Below are 19,193 nucleotides of genomic sequence, written 5' to 3' on the forward strand. Positions count from 1 at the left end.
TGCAGCAGCTTGGGATATGATGACCTCGCTCTGCCCCGCCTCCTATGCAAATGATCGGTGGGCTCGCTAATTCTCCCACAGCTGCTGACGCCTTGCTTTTGCCTCTTTGTTAATTTACTGACATCTAATGAAGACAGTGAGGCAAATTAGAATTTTAAAAGCAACTCACTGAAATTATTCTAATTTGCAAATGTTGATTGGTTTGATTATAGCATAAGTGGAATCACTTATAAGCGCAAATCAAGTACTGCAATTAAGCAAAACAGTATGACAGGCCATGCTATATTGTGAATATTATAATGGCTATAGGGCATTGTTAGGCACGATGGAGCTGATCTGAGTTTAAATTATTTTCTATTGTGAGAAAAAAAGAGTGATAAGAGAGTCAATCGCTGAACAGCTGGAATCAACCGAGTTCTGTTGGTGTTTATTTTGTGAAAATGACCATCTGACTCCTCAATATTCAGCCTATTACAAGACTACTTGCCAAATGTATAAATAAATGTGCATGATACTGTCATGCCATGACTATGCCTGCCCGGCCCCCAATTGGGCTAATCAGCCGAGGAGAGGGATAAGTGCAACGAGATGCGGTAGTTCAGGAGAGAGAGAGAGCTACAGGCAGCTGCCCTGTATACATTTATGTTTGTGTGTTTTTTGTGTTTAAGTTTATTAAAACATTACTTTGATGCTGCTTCCAGTTCCCGTCTCCTCCTTTCCACTGAACCCTGTTACATTGGTGCCGAAACATGGGAAGGAGGAGGGATGAGCCTTCGTAGAGTCCTCGGCACTACCATCCACCCCAAAGGAGCAGCTGCAGCCATCCGCCAGGGGACGGATGAATTTCTACCAGCAGTCTGGACGCGGAGGAACGGCCGCCATCCACGAGGGCAGCAGGGGCCGCAGCAGGGGCAGCAGGGGCGCAGCAGGGGCGGAAGAGTTCCCTACAGGCCACTGAAACGTGGAGGGGCGTTCCGTTTGCCAGGGGACTGGCTCCAGTCCACCAGGGGAGGAGCAGCCGTTGTCTGCTAGAGGGTGGAGGAGTGATCGAGGACCGACCAGCAGGGGTGTAAAGTAGCAAATTATACTCACGTTACTGTAATTAAGTAGTTTTTCCCAGGAATTGTTCTTTTTTTAAGTAGTTTAAAATTGTTATACTTTTACTTGAGTTCATTTTAAGTGCTGTAACTGTACTTTTACTGTGCTATATTCCCAACGTCTGTGTTCGCTACTTCCCTGTCCTGATTTTATTTTCATCTATCAACATGATTGACTAGGGAGAGTCTCATGACTCCTGTCAAATCAAATCACACACTTGAACGGCAGCTGTAGATCTGGCACCAACTGTGAAGGATGCCTCAAGCACAGTTCAACACCTGAAAAGGATTTTCGCAGTGAAAAAGGCCAGTTGCATGATATGTCATGTGAGTTTAACTTGCTCAAGCCAGATATCATCATTTATACTGTCTCTAATATGAAGAAACATATCTAGGTAAATTGAATACACTAGAGTCTGTGTGTCTATAATGTAGCCTGTAAATGAGCTTTCTATCACTGATATTATTGGGTTGATGTGAGAGATTAATGCAATGTTATCAATAGGCCTGGACGATAAAACAATCTTGAGAGAGAAAAAATAGAGGTATCAATATCGATGATAAACCTTTGAGTAATTTTCTACACTTAGCCTATGTTCTACATCTAGACCAGTGGTGTTCATTACATACATCGCAATAGCGATAATAATGGTTGGCTTATCTAGATAAAAAAAAAAAGATAGATAGATAGAATATAAAAGATTTACTTTTTATTTCCTGACGTCTGTAGCTGCGTGCTGTTTGATTAACAGGCGGCTAATATTTGGGCGCTATTGCGGGTTTGCACCTACATGATCAAATACAATTTATAATTCCGTCAACGCCAGAGACATTAATGTAAACAGTGTAAGTTTGGTCTAAAGTGAGCATAAAAAGTGGGACAAAAAGTGTATTTGTATCAAAATGTTGGACTTGAAGACCGAATTGAACACTGTCTAGCTTTAAAAGTATTAATGTAATAGAATAAAACAGTGATATTTTGTAAATATATTGTTAGTTTTTTAATAAAACCTAATCCTGATGTATAACAAATTACCAGGAAAGTAGAGATGATAAAATAATTTATAATTATGCTTAACCTTTATCATGTTTTATCTAATGCCTGATAGAAAAGTGTCAATCATTGCAGAGCAATACTTCAGGCAGAACATTCCACCAGTCACAAACTTCAGAAAATTGTGCATCATGCATTAGAATGAGAACAACTGTTAAACAGTGTAATTGTCCAGTCAACCCACTTATAACTGACAGAGCTTTCCTGGCTCAATATCTCTCGGATCACTATTTCTTCTCACCAATAACTTACCAAATAAATCAATAAATGGAGTATAATATTAATATTATTATGAAAATTGCTATTATTTTTTTATATGAGAGGATAGAGGCTGTAGAATGAGATGAGTGATATTAAACTAGCACAGCTTTAAGGAAATCGGTTCCCTGGGACAATGGTAAATTGCACAGTTTAGTGGTCATTATACCATTATACAAATTTATACTATGGTCTGGGTGAATACTCGATTCTGATTGGCTGCAGGGTGTCCGTTAAAAAGTGATAGAGGACACCTAGTAAAGTAGTTCTGGTGAAACTGCCTGTTTACCATTCGAAATTAATAAATAAATGCGCTGCCTACAACAGCTGTGAGTAACCATAGCAACAGGCAGTCAAAGTATCCGTTAACAATTTGCTCTATCAAAACAAACATCTAACGTTAGTTAGATATTACATAGCCTACTAATACAACAATGAGCGACTTCGTTATTTCTTTTAACATTTATGGAGAATATGACAACTTTGACGACTGGGATGCTGCTGAAGAAAGAAAAAATGTAAATAAAACGGAGAAACGACACAAAGAGATAACACCGGGAGAATTGAATCAAATAGAAGACGAAAAAGATGAGAGCAACACGAAAAGAAATACGAAATGGGCAGTAAATACACTCAGAGACTTTATTGTTCAAAAAGAAATGGACTCCAGCTTTGAAAATTACACCGCTGCTGCTCTGAATGAGACCCTGCGGGAGTTTTACGCAGCTGTCCAGACAACCAAGGCAGGAGGAGAGTACAGCGTTTCAAGCCTAAGGAGCCTGAGAGCCGGTATCAACCACCATATAAGGGAATTCAATATTATGTGTAATAAAAAAATAACTATGCCTACCTTTGTGTTTCATGAAAAAAAAAAATAATTTTGAACCTGAAGGGTTCTACAAGCTGAGTGGACTATAAATATCTCCGGTTGCTAAATAAACCGTCAGGCAAGTTATTATTTGTAAAAACTAGATTTAGCCTAATTAAAATATAAACTAATGTTTTAAAAATGTTTTATTTGGCAAGTGACCATGGTATAAGCGGGTTAATGCCCTCCGAGGTGTCCATTGTCAGGTTTTAATGGCCTTCGGCGGAGGCAACCGTCCTCCGCTGCGCGTCGGCCGGTTCACACCTCGCTGTCGTCCATTAAAACCTGACAATGGACACCTCGTCGGGCATTAACCCTTGCATATTTAGAATGCCGCAATTGACAAATCAGCCTCAAGTATTCCAGAGAGCAGTAGGATTTATCTGTCCCAGAATTCTACAACAGTTCAAACAGAAAAGCATTCTAAACCTTCATAAGAATTCCTTCCCTGCAGGCGGAATCATACAGCTATCACCAGGCAACTGATACAATCAACTGATATAGTTCTGGTACATTGCCATCTCCAGGCCACAACTAAGTATTGTGAAAATGTGTAGCTCTCTATAACAGTCTAAATGTAACGGCAGTCAGGCACACCTTGTTATTATTTGGATCTTAAGAATGTATGGATAGCAGTGTATATGCTACAGGATATTTGGTATATTTAACAGTGGTTGAAAAAAATTTACTAAGTGTTGTGGTTTTGTTGGATTTGTCAGCCAGTGAAGTCCTTACAGTCCATTTTAGAACATACTTTACATGTAAATTAGTGAAAGCAAAACACACTTGGACATTCTTGACTATATGTTTCTATTAATAAAATGTGGATGATAACTGTTAGGAAGAGACCAGACCATAGAGTGCTCTTATTAGTTACTGTTTGAGAGAAAAATTGAGCACTTAATGGATATTGTGTGTAGCACATTACCATAGATGGGTATCGGGAACACCATTAATTAAATATGCAAAAGTCTCAGTTGGTTTCTCAGCCTGATTTTAGACTGAGTTGAAGAGAATTATCAGGCTCTACGCTCACCACTGAAACTGAATATCAACAAACAAACAGGGCTGTGACACATGCATCGAATCTAGAGCATGTAGCCTACACAACAGTGGGCCGACAAATGTTATTGAAACTGTAGTATTATGTTACTACAAAAGTATGAGAAATGTCTAACGTTCATTCATTTAATAAATAACAAACAAAGCAACAACAACAACTACATGTACAAAGTAATGACTGCATAACTTACCTGATAAGATGAAGAAGATTCCAGAGATGAAGGCCAAAATGGTGTGCTGGGGACGGATGTGGCCGATGTTACTTATGACAAAGGCCGTAAAGACAAAGAGAAGTGAGACCATGGGGAAGGGTGTGGCCGTTCTTACCATTTCTAACAGAACAAAGAGACAGAACAAAGAATATTACTTTTTAATAATACACACACACACACATGTAGTGTTTCCATGTTTTATGGGGACTTTCCATAGACATAATGGTTTTTATACTGTACAAACATTATATTCTATCCCCTAAACCTACCCCTACCCCTAAACCTAACCCTCACAGAAAACTTTCTGCATTTTTACATTTTCAAAAAAAACATAATTTAGGATGTTTATAAGCTGTTTTCCTCATGGGGACAGACAAAATGTCCCCACAATGTCAAATATGTCGGGTTTTACTATCCTTACAAAGTGATAAATACAAGCTCACACACACACACACACACACACACACACACACACACACACACACACATACATATATATATATATATATATATATATATATATGATTTATTTTCATTATTGTGTAATTTGATATAATTTTTATTACAAATTGTATATTTGTAAATACATTTATACATTTTACTGTATATAAACTTTTTAATATAAATATTTAGTATATAAACTACTTTTCAATTACAGCATATATTGTCAGTGTAACAAACAGAGTGGAGAGTTACATTTAATTTAATGTCCCCCAGAATGTCCCCCTTTTGCTTTATTGACACTATGCACTCAAGCTGGCATGGAATCCATAAGTTTGTGCCAAACCTGATGATCCATGTCATCCAACATGATCTGAGGATTGTTCAAATATCATCTTATGTGCTTGGATGCAAGAAATGTCACAAATTTGCATACATTTGATTAGTGATCTAGAAAGTGCAGAATCCTAAATTTTGCTCATTCATTTTACATCATAATGTTCCTTTGTTTTAAATGTTAAAAATCCTTCAACTTCCAGTTCACTTAAATTATGATTTCCAATGTGAATTCAGACTTTTAAACCCCACCGTATATATAATTGATTTTTCTAACAACAATAACTCGTTTACAGCACCAATTCTCTTCAACTACATTTTTACTATATTTTTTATTTAAAGTAATGTTTGAGAATGTTCTAACACCTCATACCTATATGATACCTGTTTTTTTTTTTTCTTCTTTTTTTTATATGCATTCATACACAATAAAGTCAATTAAAAGTTCTCACTCAGTATATTGGCTGTGTTCTCAGTGGTGATCTCTATTTCAGGCTCTGTGAAGTATTCAGATGCCACACATCTCCCCTTCTCTGGCCCTGAGAAAGAGAGACAGAGAGCGAGAGAGAGAGAGAGAGAGAGAGAGAGGGGGGCACAAAAAAGAGAAAGGGAGAGACAGGGACACAAAGAGAGACAGGGAATACAAACAGAAAGGGACAGAGATTGACAATGACAGAGGGGAGACAGGGACAAACAGAAAGAGACAAAACCATGATTTTGGTTCACACATTGAGAAGAGAGGTGACAGAACTGAACTCATATGCATTGCACATATATATACTGCATAAAACATTATGCAGGACATTAAATAAATAAAACATATATATATATACACACACACATGCACATCAGACCACCCTCTCTGCACACACACACACCGCATATGAGCACATAAAATGTGTCCCAATTATTCACACACCTGATGGGCAAAAAGTCTTCCTGTAGTGATTTGTCAAACACCCACATACACAATCTAACTAACTTAACATACAACAGGACTGGTAAAGCTAGGAAACAAGATGACATCATTCACACACATTCACACAGCCAACTGGTGTGGCATGGCTTCAGCCCACTTCCTATCAGTGTTGTGACAACAAACCAGCATGCAATGTAAAGCAAAACACATTTGTACAACACAGAAAAATGTAATCATTCTAAATGAGGATTCGTCATTTAAACTGACTGAATTGTGTAGTTTCCAATCTTGTCCCACTGAATCACGTTACTATACCTAAATCTTTGCTAAATAATTTGCTATATGCATCGCGATTCAGTTTCCGGGTAAAATATACACAAGAGACGTTACATCAACAACATTTATTCACATTCTGAGAAATTACGTGTTAAATGCCAGATTTCAGTTCATAAACACATACTTTTCACCCTGTTCCTTGCACAATGCTCCCTTATGACATCTAAACTGGGGCTGTGAATCGAATGAAACATTTTAACTATTTATTTGCAGTTTTCTATGGCTAATCAGGATTAATCACAGTCAGGGTTAGGAGGGTTACTTTTGAAATGTATTTCACTACAGATTACAGATTACATGCTGTAAAATGTAATTTGTAATGTATTATGTTAGATTACTCAAGATCAGTAATGTATTCTAAATACTTTGGATTACTTCTTCAGCACTGGTAGATTTTATTCACTTGTTTTGACTATAAAAGCTGCCAGTACAGTCAGATACAATACACATGATAAAAATACATTCTCTGAAAAACCTAAATATCTTATGCAGTGTTGTTTCTAAAACAAAATCAATCAAATTGATCTTGTTTTAAGGATTCTTTTATATTTTTACAGGAAAACAATACAAAAATTATTATCACGAATAAGATTTTTGCCGTAATATCAAAGATCTTACTAGAAGAAAAAATAAATGTGAATTTTCTTGATAAAAAATATGCATCGTGTCTGGTAACATGTGCATGTAAAATTGCTAGAAATAGCATTTTAGCTTAACATAAAGCTGACAGTTTAAACAAGGATTATTTCTATTTCTTCTGCTCCAAACTTACTTCAATCGTACTTCTCTGTCTGCTCGTATGAATGTACACATCATAAGAAAGTGTTTCACCGCTGTTCAAACGCACTTTGGATCTCATCATTTATATGTATAAATGTTTTCCATCTGAAAGGTCTAAATATTAAACGAATCAAATGACAATAAAATGCAAAGTAATCTCTTCAGTAATCAAAATACTTTTTGAATGTAACTATATTCTAATTACCATTTATTTAAATTGTAACTGTAGTGGAAATAATTTTAATTATTTAAATATTTAAATGTAAAATGTTTGGCAGTTAGAATTAATTAGACACATTTTTAAATGTATAAATCTTTAATGCAAGTATATTTATACATGGCATAAAATCAGTGGACATGCAGAAATAAAAAGTTGGGCAAAAAAAGTTTCCAGTGGACGTATTTAATTAAAAAATTAAATGGAAAGATTCAGTTCATATCAAGGTTTATTGACAAGATAAACAAGTAGATATATGACACTATACATGTAGATATAAAACATATTGAAGGCTGAAGTTTAATTTGCTGATGTTTAAAATCTGAAAACTATTATTTTCTCTGACAGCTTATCAGTCTCAATGGCACTCATGCTGAGTTTCTCTCGCGTGGTTTCGCTTTTGACACTGGTTCTGATGAAGCTTGCCAGTATATCTCCCACACTTGGCTCAGCACTTGCCAGTGAAGTCTCCATTCTCCGTACAGTAAATCCGCTCCCATGTTTATTATGCCCACCTAGTGTAATGATGTTATGGTTTGCTTGTAATGAATTAGCATGCACTGCTCCACACAATCAGTTTCTGTGCTATGATGTGCAGTCGAGTTGAGTGTGTACTTCTTGGAAATGTATATTTGCCAATTTTAGCCACAATTAAATTGTACAGTAGCTGATAGAGTGTTGCACTTGCGATGCAAAGGACAAGGGTACAAGGCGACATGTGGGTCAAAGGTGTAATAGAAGCATCGCAGAATGATGTGGCTGCTTCAACATTTGCACTTTTCCTCTCATATTTGTTTTATATGACACTATTAGTTGGGTTTACGTTAGGAAGGTAGGTTTTGTTGGTTCAAAACTCAACTGAGCATTAACCTTCAAAATCTCATCTGTTTTTCATCTCAGTTAGCTTTTTATGACACTATTGGTTAGGTTTAGGTTAAAGGTTTAGGGTAGGGAGGCAAGGTTTGTTGACATTGAGCATTAAAGGGATAGTTCACCCCAAAATGAAAATTGTCTCATCATTTATGCCATCCCAGATGTGTATGACTTTCTTTCTTCTGCAGAACCCAAATTAAGATTTTTAGAAGAATATTTCAGCTCTGTAGGTCCATATAATGCAAGTCATACACATCTGGGATGGCATGAGGGTGAGTAAATGATGGGTGGATTTTTATTTTTGAGTGAATTAGTCCTTTATCCTTCAAAACCTCATCTATTTAACCGAAGATTTTACTTGTATTTAGCGCGATGAAGTAGGCATTTCACCACTGAACTGCCATGATACATGTAAGGACCCATGTAGTATTCTTTTGTAAAAATTTTGCTACAGTCACTTGATTTTCATGAGATCATGCTCAAAAACCTTTGAATCCATTTTTCTCAGTTTTAGTGATGACACAGTTACTGCATTTTGGCTTTGTAGGGCTGTATACAATAGTTGTCTCTACAATTTAAGCTGATTTCATGTATGACTATTTTAACGCAGAAAGAAAATTAAACACTTCAGCTTTGAACACAGCCAAACAATATGTTTCATAACAAAAAATTTTTATTATCAGCAGAAATTTCACAGTCACTGATTTGGTAACTTGCAACAGTTTGCCCACACAGCCTTCCTATAGTTCCTGTTTCAATGAGTGGAACGATTTTGGAAGATGATGCAATAGGATGCCATACCAGTGCATTGGGACACTGTGGACCTAGTCAGCTGCATAACACAGCAGAACACCCACAAATACACAGCGATTTAACCAAGGACACATTTGGAAGAAACAACCATTTGATGCACAGTGGTTTTAACTGCAGACCTACAAGCATCACCTGATGCTATTTCAGCAATGTGTCGCCACAGTCAATTACTAATTAGGTTTGGTTAATAAGATATTTGTCTCAGCAACACACCGGGAAGGTGATAAAATATGCAGTTACATCAGTAATGGCACCTACCAGCCACAAAACAGACCCTCCAGAGTCCAGAATGCAGGGCCATCTTCACTTCAGTGGTTTGGTTTTGCTGCAGAACAATGCCCTCTTCCATTAACAACCAGTAGTCTGTAGACACAGCTACACCCACCAGGAGCAGCCCGCATGCTCCAAACACAGATGACAGGAACGTCAGTGCCTTGGTGCTAAAAGAACTCATCTAAAAAGAAATGTGAAAGAGAAGGACATTATATGTAGTGGAAAAAAATGTATGTCATCAGGCAATATATAATCCTATCCCATCACTAAGAGACCAAGAATGCCATTTGCCACCACAGTGAAACTTAATTCTGTTTTCTGTCAAATATATATTAAAATTGATTGATCTAAAAGGTTAAGATTAACTGGACAATGAGACATTGGGCAGACTGAAGCAAATGAATCATATAAGCTCTTACTAAATGTAGTTATAAATATCTTACTAATATTACTTCCATCATTTTGTCCAGTCCTATTTCACTTGAATATGCCAAAAACATCAGTAGTGTTTTGTTAATGAACGAATCAGTGTTTCACTTCCATTGTCGTGAGAAACTCTCAGACAATGAATCTGACTGAACCTATTTGGTAAACTGATTCAAAAGACTCGAGTTGATGGGATGGATCAAAATTCCACAAATCGTGTGCCCCCTTTATCAGGTGGAAAACTCCTGATCTTATGAGCTTAAAAAAATAATAATACATTGCACACATAAAAACAGTTTTAAATTAGAATGTATTTTTATCTATAGTTTTCAGTGTTGAATGAAATATAATTATAATCAACATTTCTTGCAGCTATCTTGGATGATTTAGTTTTTCTGAGCTTGTTAAAATTGCTCCATTAGGTTACATTTTCCACAATGTCTCTAATAACTACTTTTTGTAGAATGCTAAAGAAGCCTTAAAATGCTGCCTAGGTAGATAACTCATTAGGTTTCGTAACAGAGCAAATTTGCTGCCTACCTTTGTGCTATCTAACAACTGTATGTTTGTACAAAGAAATAACCATAACGGTAAAATGCAACAATTATTTTTTATTTCAGTATCAACCATGACCTGCCAGCAGACAGGGCGGAAGGCACACCTCCCCGGGGAAATGGGGGGTGTGCATCATGTCAGGGCCTCCCCGGCCTGAGAGATCAAGGGAGGAATGTGGTAGGGCGGAGGGCGGGGCCGGGTAGTGATTCCTCACACCCGGCCCCTAATCAGGCTAATCAAGCCTCAGAGAGGGATAAAGGCCGACTGGTGACTGCAGTGGGACAGAGAGAGAGAGATTTACAGGTGTGTGTGTGTGTGTGTGTGTGTGTGTGTGTGTGTGTGTGTGTGTGTGTGTGTGTGTGTGTGTGTGTGTGTGTGTGTGTGTGTGTGTGTGTGTGTGTGTGTGTGTGTGTGTGTGTGTGTGTGTGTGTGTGTGTGTGTGGTCATTTTGTTTAAGTTTCTTGTGCAAAATCAGTAATCATGCAGAACACTATGTCATTTTGTTTCAATATCAAACACTTGCCAATTATTTGCTTTAAAGGCAAATATTCTATACTGTAAAAACTATTATGCATCAAGAATGATTTAAGCTGTGCCTGCAGGGCTTGATGAAAAATTCCCTCCATGAAGAACTCTGAACTATTGTGTGACTCATCAACAGAACAAAACAGATGAAGGACAAACATAGTGTCCTTAAAAAGTGTATGAATAAAATGATTAGGGGGAAAAATGCAGTGAGTCATATATTCAGAATCATATGCTGTTTTAAGATGCTATACTGTACATAATTAGTTATTTTATTTTCATGGGCTTTAATGAACGTTACATATAGAGAAAAGCAAGTGGTAGGTGAGAGCAGAACTGGATGGGAACGGGACATGATGCAGGTTGGATTCATGCTCTACTGTACCTACTGTGCCATGGCGCCAATAAGCATTATTGTAGTTACTAATCAGCTAGCCCCTTAAAGGTTTGCACTATGACAATAGTTGGTTGCACAGACAGGTCTTTAGCTAAATTAGTTGTATAGGGCCAGGGTGAACCCAGGGTTATGGCAATATTCTGTAGTGAAGTGCCACATCTGCATATTGCATTGGTCCTGTTGCCTATTGCATTAGATTTGTTGATTAGATCTACACATGCAAGCTTGAAGGTTAAATTTCAAAGAAGGAAAGAATCTATAAAAATTGCAGTTTTGGAAAGGTTTTACAATGACAGTGTTTTGCTTCTTGGGTTATCACACATTCTGCTCTCATGCTCTGAAACGCGAGAGTAAGCATTTGACTGGCAGGGATCCAGGAGTACCACAATTCCCTGAATTCATTGACGGGTACCATATAGCCAGTGGATCGGACACCTGGAAACTTAAGGAGATAGTTCAACAAAAACATTTACTCACCTTAATGTTCCAAGCTCGTATGACTTTTTTAATTTGATGAAACACAAAAGGAGATGTTAAGCAGAAAGTTTGGGACTGAATGCCTCAGTCACTATTTACATTCTTTATTCACACTTCCCTCCATACAATTAAAGTGAATGGTGACTGAGGATGTAAGTCCCAAACATTCCACCTAACATGGACCACAGAAGAATAAATGGGTGGGAGACATATAAGCCTGAAAAAAGTTTTTATTTTTTACTTCAAATATTAGGCATAAAAAAAAAATTAGTTGTGTTGTACTGACTCTTGCATTTCCCAAAATATATGTGGTCTTTTAGATTTTGTATTTGAAATTGGATTTATTCACCAATTTGTTGCATTCGTGCCTAAAATTGTCATATGGTGTGACAAAAGTTATTCTATTTAAAATGAAAATGGGATATACTCTCCCTAAGTAACTAACTTCAACATAAATCGTTATCATTACTATCTTAAGATTTAACATTTCTTTTGTGCAGATTCATTAGATTTTGTATTGTTTTTCTAAATCATCATGCAAAGGAAGTCATCTCTCCTCAGCCTTTCCAGATATTTTAGATTAATTATGTTAAACCCGGTTATAAATCTATGAAAATGATTGTGACTCTTGCTGATACTATTTCTCTTGTGTTCCGTTGACTTTTTATGATTTATAATTAAGAAAGTATTTTTACTGGCACAATTCTGAATGTCACACCACATTATATAGTGTCACACTATATGATGAACTGCACCACACCACAATTTGTCAATGCAAAAACTGTATTTTATTTGCATTCAACATTCAATTAATTCAATTCAGTTAACATTAATCAAAATCAAAAAACATACTAACATTGTTTTAAAACTTTTAAAATTATAAGAAACTCAGAAATATGAGTAAATCAAACACCATCTCACCATCTCACTTCAAGAACATTCAACATGAACAATTTAAAATTAAAGGAGAGTGTGTTGTAACAACAATTATAATTGTTAAACAGTAAAAAACAAATCAATTTACAATTAGTTGAATGTTTTAGATTGAAAATTCATAGATATTAGTAAAACCAGATACAGTAAAAACATACAATGTATCATTTGCATTATCCAATGAATCTTTAAACAAAAACAAAAATGTGTATTTCACATGGGATCTTTAAACATCAGTTGAAGCTGAAAAGCTGAAAGCTGATGCTTCAAGAGATGGAGGGGTTAGGTTCATAATGGCATTCACTTCTTTTTTTTCTGTATTTCTTTTGTGCATCTCTCTCATTTTTTCTTGTCTTGAAGGAGGAAGAGACTGTACACTGAATGCCTTGAGTTTTCCCTTTTGTTTCTTCTCTTTATACCTGGTAATGAAAAATATGTAATTAAGATATTTTCGTTCCTTTCAGTTTCACCATCTTGATAATAGTATCATGTGTTGAAGTTACACTACGTTGTGGCCTAGACTTTCATCCCTATAGTAGGTGTCTATTCTGTGTGAACTGGCATGATCTCTTTACTTTTTCCTCCTTTCCCTCAGGACCTCCTCTCTCCTTTCATGGTCAGCATTGAGTCTTTCCCTGTATTTTTGTGTCCTCTCTTTACTTGACATTTCTGCCTGACAGACAAAACATTGCATCTTTTAATAGGCAAAGCATTGCAAATATGGTGAAACATGGTTAAATTAAGTAAAAAATTGAAAAGAAATACATTAATTGTATAGGTAATTTAATGTTCACTATTAAATTCATTTAATATGTTTTGAATAGTTATTTATTTATCATTAAAAAGGTGTATGTAATATTGTGTGATAAATATATCATATGGTGTGACTTAGAAAAACAGTCACACCATATGATACAGTGTCACACCATATGACGCTTTGTTCAGTTAAGCTAATCTCTTGGTTAACTAAAAACAGCTAGCTTATACTTAGCATGTAAATTACCACATGGCAGGAATGATTTTCAAGAATTAATAAGTAAAATTTGTATAAAAGTGTTTCATTTTTATGTAAATAATGTCACACCATAAGACACAAAACATTGACCACTAGTGAGCATATCAGATACAGAGCTTTTTAATCAAAAATTAAAAAGCCAGAACTCACCTCTTGACCTTGCAAACCACTCCAGAGATGACACTGCAACTTCCTGGTTGAGTGTGGACCTCTTCATCATAATGATGTCCAAATTATTTCCCGTTCAAAATATAAATTGCAGTGTCACACCATATGACGTCCATTTTACTGGACAAAATGTATTTGGACAGAACTTGCTTTAAAATCATACACAGACATCAACACTTTCTGTGTCTGTTGAAATATCCTAATTCTGTTACTTAAACTGTAAATCTATCAATTATTTATACTTTGCTGATATATATTGTCATATTAGTAAGGTCACACATATCCCGGACAGTCACACCACATGACAATTTTGATGTTTAGATAAAAATTTGAAGTAGAGGTCTTTATACACCAACTACAGCTATGATATGCTGGAATAATATCTTGTCAGAGGAACAACATGAAGATATATATTTTTAACAAATACCCATTTTTAGTAGGTTATGACATCATGGACGGGTAGAATTGCATGTCATGTCTCCCACCCAAATGTCACATGGGTGAATAAACAATAATGATATTTTAACATCTTTTGGACTTGGGCTTGATTTCGGCAGGGTGAGAAAAACAATGGGTTATAATGGGTTGAATCCCCACTGGTTGGTGTCAGGAGCCCCAGGGTGTGCTTGATGTGAATTAATGCTTCATAATGAATGCTAGTTTGTGATGGTTAAAATAATCAATAGAACATTGAAAGATGAATGCATAAGAGACAATAGGGGTATAGAGGAAGTTAAAGGTGGGAAAAATGACTTTGGAAAAGATAATATGGTGAATAATGTAGTTCCACTAAAGAGTGCATTATCATTCGGGACACTACAGCATTGCAATAATGATATTAATATTAACAACATTGCACCTTTCTTTAAAGGAATATTTCAGGATCAATACAAGTTAAACTTAATCGACAGCAACGTTGATTACCACAAAAGGTTATTTCGACTCGTCCCTCCTTTTCATTAAAAATAAAAGGAAAAATCAAGGTTACAGTAAGGTTACAATTCCACTTACAATGAAATTGAATGAGGCCTTTTTGAATTGTTTAAAGGCAGAAATTTTACATTTATAATCTTATAAAACAATTATGCTAATTCAATGTATTGTTTGAGCTGTAAAGTTCGTAATCGTAATAATAAATCTTAATTTTACGATAAATCATGTTAACACACATAGTTTACATCTTGTGGCTATACGTTTACGGACTGGTCCCATTCACTTCCATTGCAAGTGCCTCAATGTAACAGATTTTTGCCTTTTTTAAAGAAAAGATGGGACAAGACACAGACACACACACACACACACACACACATATATATATTGTTTTTGGTAATCAACAAAATGCGTCAAAAAGTGTGTGCGGTTTTCCAGTTGCATATGGTTATACCAAGTATAGTAAACACATAGTTAAACCATTGTGGTCACAATGAGTGATAAAGCTATTGTAATGTAAATATACAGGTACTAATGTAACCCATTTTTGAAGCTTTGAGGGGAGAAGCAAGTAGAAAGACAGTGAAAGGGAAAGATAAAAGAGAATGAATCAATGACAAAGGGTAGGAGTGAAAAAAAGAGAGGAAATTGGGAGCTGTCTGTCACTTTGGTGCTGAAATCAGGCAATGCACATGCCTGTGATTCTCCACCAAATCTCTGTATCGTTAATATCTAAAGGGATTCTGTAGCATGTGAAAATACGTATATTTCAATATAACATTATATTTAATTGTATTCCTATCAACACCAGGATCATTTAGAAAAAAAGTTGATTCTGGTGATTTTATATGATGACACCTACTGAAATCCTCTTTTACATATAGCAGAAAAAAGGGAATTTGCATTCAAGGAAAACAAGGCATCTAAATATTTTGTTCCCACCCAAAAAGATTGGCATCTTAGAATACCCACTGCTTAGTAAATAATGTAAAGTAATTGCAAGGAGCTGTCCGGTGCTGAAATCATGGCTGAGGTACACAAGGCTGAAAATCTGGCCTTCCTAGCAAAGACTTTAAGAATGCAATAAGAAGATCTATACTGCTGTGATCATTAAAAACACTAAAACATAACTCAACCAGTCTAACACATCGGCACCTATTAGCCTTAAAGCACAACAGAACAATATCAAGTCCTCCTTTATTTCTTTCAAGGGAATTTCGGCAGTATACAGTAGGTGAAAGAAGGAGGACTGTCAAAATGATCACATTTAGAAAGACAGCCCTCAAGGTGTACTGGGGGTTCCACAGATGGCTTGTCCACTCAACTGAGGAGCAAAAGCTCAGGGGGGTGTACTTTTCAATTGGGAAAGCAATTTGTTATCCTGTCAATAGGTTAGGCCAACTGGCAAGTGGAAAAAGTTTAGGTGGAAATGATAAGAGGAAAAAAGAGAATATGTATGCTTAGCGAAGGATGGTATTTCGAGGAACAGAATGAGAGAGAGAGAGAGAGAGAGAGAGAGAGAGAGAGAGAGAGAGAGAGAGAGAGAGAGAGAGAGAGAGAGAGAGAGAGAGAGAGAGAGAGAAAATTGGGTTTGGGGAAAGACCTTGGCCCAAAATATCTCAAAGGACAGTCGCACACCAGCGTGCTCTCAATGACACACGCACACGCACCTGCATTCACATGTGCACATTCATGATTTCAGCTCAGTTAACAGTTAGACGTACAGCACCATTTATAAAGCTCACACTGATATCTGCATTCTAGCAATGGCTACGAGGAAGAGAAAAATATACATACGTGAGTCAAGGCAGAATCAGAATTATGCATATTATAAATGGGCCATTCTGCGCGTCACTTTATCCCCATACACTCTCGCTATCTGTTACACAGCGCGTGTCTTCCTCTTCTCAAATCCCCTCGACCGCAGTACACTCTTGGCTCGTAGCGAGCCACTAGGGATCCACTAAATGATCACTAGAGAAATGTAGAAAGATATTTCTCCAACATACATGACACACACAAGTCCAGCAACTACAGTCGGTGACTGACAGCACCCAACGTACATTCTTTTCGCTAAATGTTCCGATAAAATGTAAATACAATTAACCGTTTTACTATGTTATGTGTTCCGCCGCCGAAATACAACTCGCAAGTAATATAATGTGATATGTAATTACCAAATCCCTCGTCTTAGCGAAACATACTCGGATACGTGACTTGAAAACACCGTAACGATGTTAAAACTATGTTGTCTAATCACGCGCCACTCATACAGCTACGCTAACGTGCAATAAGAACGAAGGCGCGAGCACTCACCCTCCACCACGCGACCCAAGTCAGCGGTGCACAAGCGACGAGAGGAATAAGCGACCGCCCGGAAACCTGGACAGATCTAGCAGTTTTGCTCTCTCTCTCTCTCCTCTCTCTCTCTCTCTCTCTCTCTCTCTCTCTCTCTCTCTCTCTCTCTCTCGCTCTTTAACACACACACACACACACACACACACACACACACACACACACACACACACACACACACACACACGCGTGTTCCTCCTCTCTCTCTCTAGTATTTCGCCCTCCCTAAAATACTCCCCTCTCTCACTCTTTTGCTTCTTTCAGCAATGCGGAGAATTGGCATAATAATGGGATGTACTGGGATGTACTGGGATGACAGTTTGAGAAACACGAGAGACTTTCACTCAGATAGTTTGATGTTGATGAGACTCAATAAGGTCAGAGTTAGTTTTAGTTCTGCATATGTCGGCGTACTTTAAGGCATATGAGTCATACATTTAACATTTAAAATACGTGAAATGAGTTTGCTGCACCATGAACAGCAAACATGTGTCCTTCAACTCTAAAATGCGTACATGCTTACGTATTTTCGAAGTGATCTCTTCATCTGACCAGGGGCGGACTGGGACTATAAAGTGGCCTAGAGTGGCCCAGAGTGGCCCACCAATTCCAGCAAGCAACACACCACACCGGCTCATTGATTTCATTATCCCACTCAATTTAAAATGTTTGTGTTGCAGAAAAACTATTTTATTGACTGTTGTGACAACAACAGTGCAAACATTGTCATAACTTTAAAGCATATAAAACCACTGTAAATGTGATGAGTTGACTTTTTTAGAAAAAAAGCACTAAAATAAGCACTTTATAGCCCAAACAAATAACATTTCCCAACTTACAGATGTTAGGTTAATATGTATATGAAAGTACAATGGAAAGTGATTATTTTAGGTGCTGTGACATTTTAGGTGCTGATTTTATTTAAAGGCATTATTCAGCAAGCTGTGCTTCAGCTCCCTGCAGAATGAACACATTGAACACATGTCAATGTACTGCTCATAGCTTTACTGTTTGCAGCTTTTATATATGCTGCTGTTATTGTATTTGTTGTAACTTGCTATTATTTGTCATTTTGTGATTATTCAGCGCTCATCTTATCCTCAATATGTTGTCTTTGGTTGTCACCATTATTGTGATTTGCATGTCAAATATTGAGGTCCATGTGAGGTACAGAGTAAATGAGCATACAGAGAAATATGATAGTAATTTCAAAATTCAAGTCATTTTAGTTTTTCTAAATAAATTTGTTTTATTGGCTTTAACTTACAGAGTTATTAGAATATTCACTCTGTAATGGGGTCTACACGGGCATGTTGGATAATGCCCAGTGCTCCCGACGGCCAGTCCACCCCGGCATCTGACATTCCAGGAATTCCTCAATGAAGGTGACTTTTTCCATGTTTGCATCGTTATATATTAAGTTTCATATTTTCTTATCATCCACAGTTTACCTATGATTATTTTTCCATCTGTTATATATATATATATATATATATATATATATATATATATATATATATATATATATATATATAATTTTAGGCTATATAGGCAATGTTAAATATTAAGATCAGTTTCAGATTTATATTTAGTAAGAAATAAAATAGCAAGCTGTCATGTAGAAGATGTTTTATTTAAAGCGATTTACAGTTGGCCTACTACAGTGACATTCCCCCAGAGCAACTTGAGGTTAAGTACACAAACACACATTTTTTCTCTCCAAGTTATCATTAAAATGTATTTTCATTGACAATACAATTAGTGCTAAAGAAATCTATTTTACACATGTAGTCTAGAGGGAACAATTATCTTTGCAGTCTGATTGTAGAGACGTGAAGAAAACAGAAAGTATGAGGAAAAATATCAGGCATAA

General features: G+C 36.5%; 1 protein-coding gene across 1 annotated transcript in view; it reads right to left on the reverse strand.

Moving 5' to 3' along the window:
• Positions 1 to 17,342, reverse strand: part of LOC127650965 (voltage-dependent calcium channel gamma-7 subunit-like) — a 35,720-nt gene extending 18,378 nt beyond the window's left edge. Inside the window, exons 1-4 of the mRNA XM_052136647.1 lie at positions 17,282 to 17,342; positions 9,525 to 9,720; positions 5,781 to 5,867; positions 4,531 to 4,671 (exon numbers count right to left, since the gene is read on the reverse strand). Of these exons, the coding sequence (XP_051992607.1) occupies positions 4,531 to 4,671; positions 5,781 to 5,867; positions 9,525 to 9,720 (424 nt within the window). The 5' untranslated portion in view covers positions 17,282 to 17,342. The remainder of the gene's footprint in view (positions 1 to 4,530; positions 4,672 to 5,780; positions 5,868 to 9,524; positions 9,721 to 17,281) is intronic.
• Between the last annotated feature and the right edge of the window lie 1,851 nt (positions 17,343 to 19,193).

This window comes from Xyrauchen texanus, chromosome 10, assembly GCF_025860055.1.
Source record: "Xyrauchen texanus isolate HMW12.3.18 chromosome 10, RBS_HiC_50CHRs, whole genome shotgun sequence".
Taxonomy (NCBI): Eukaryota; Metazoa; Chordata; class Actinopteri; order Cypriniformes; family Catostomidae; genus Xyrauchen; species Xyrauchen texanus.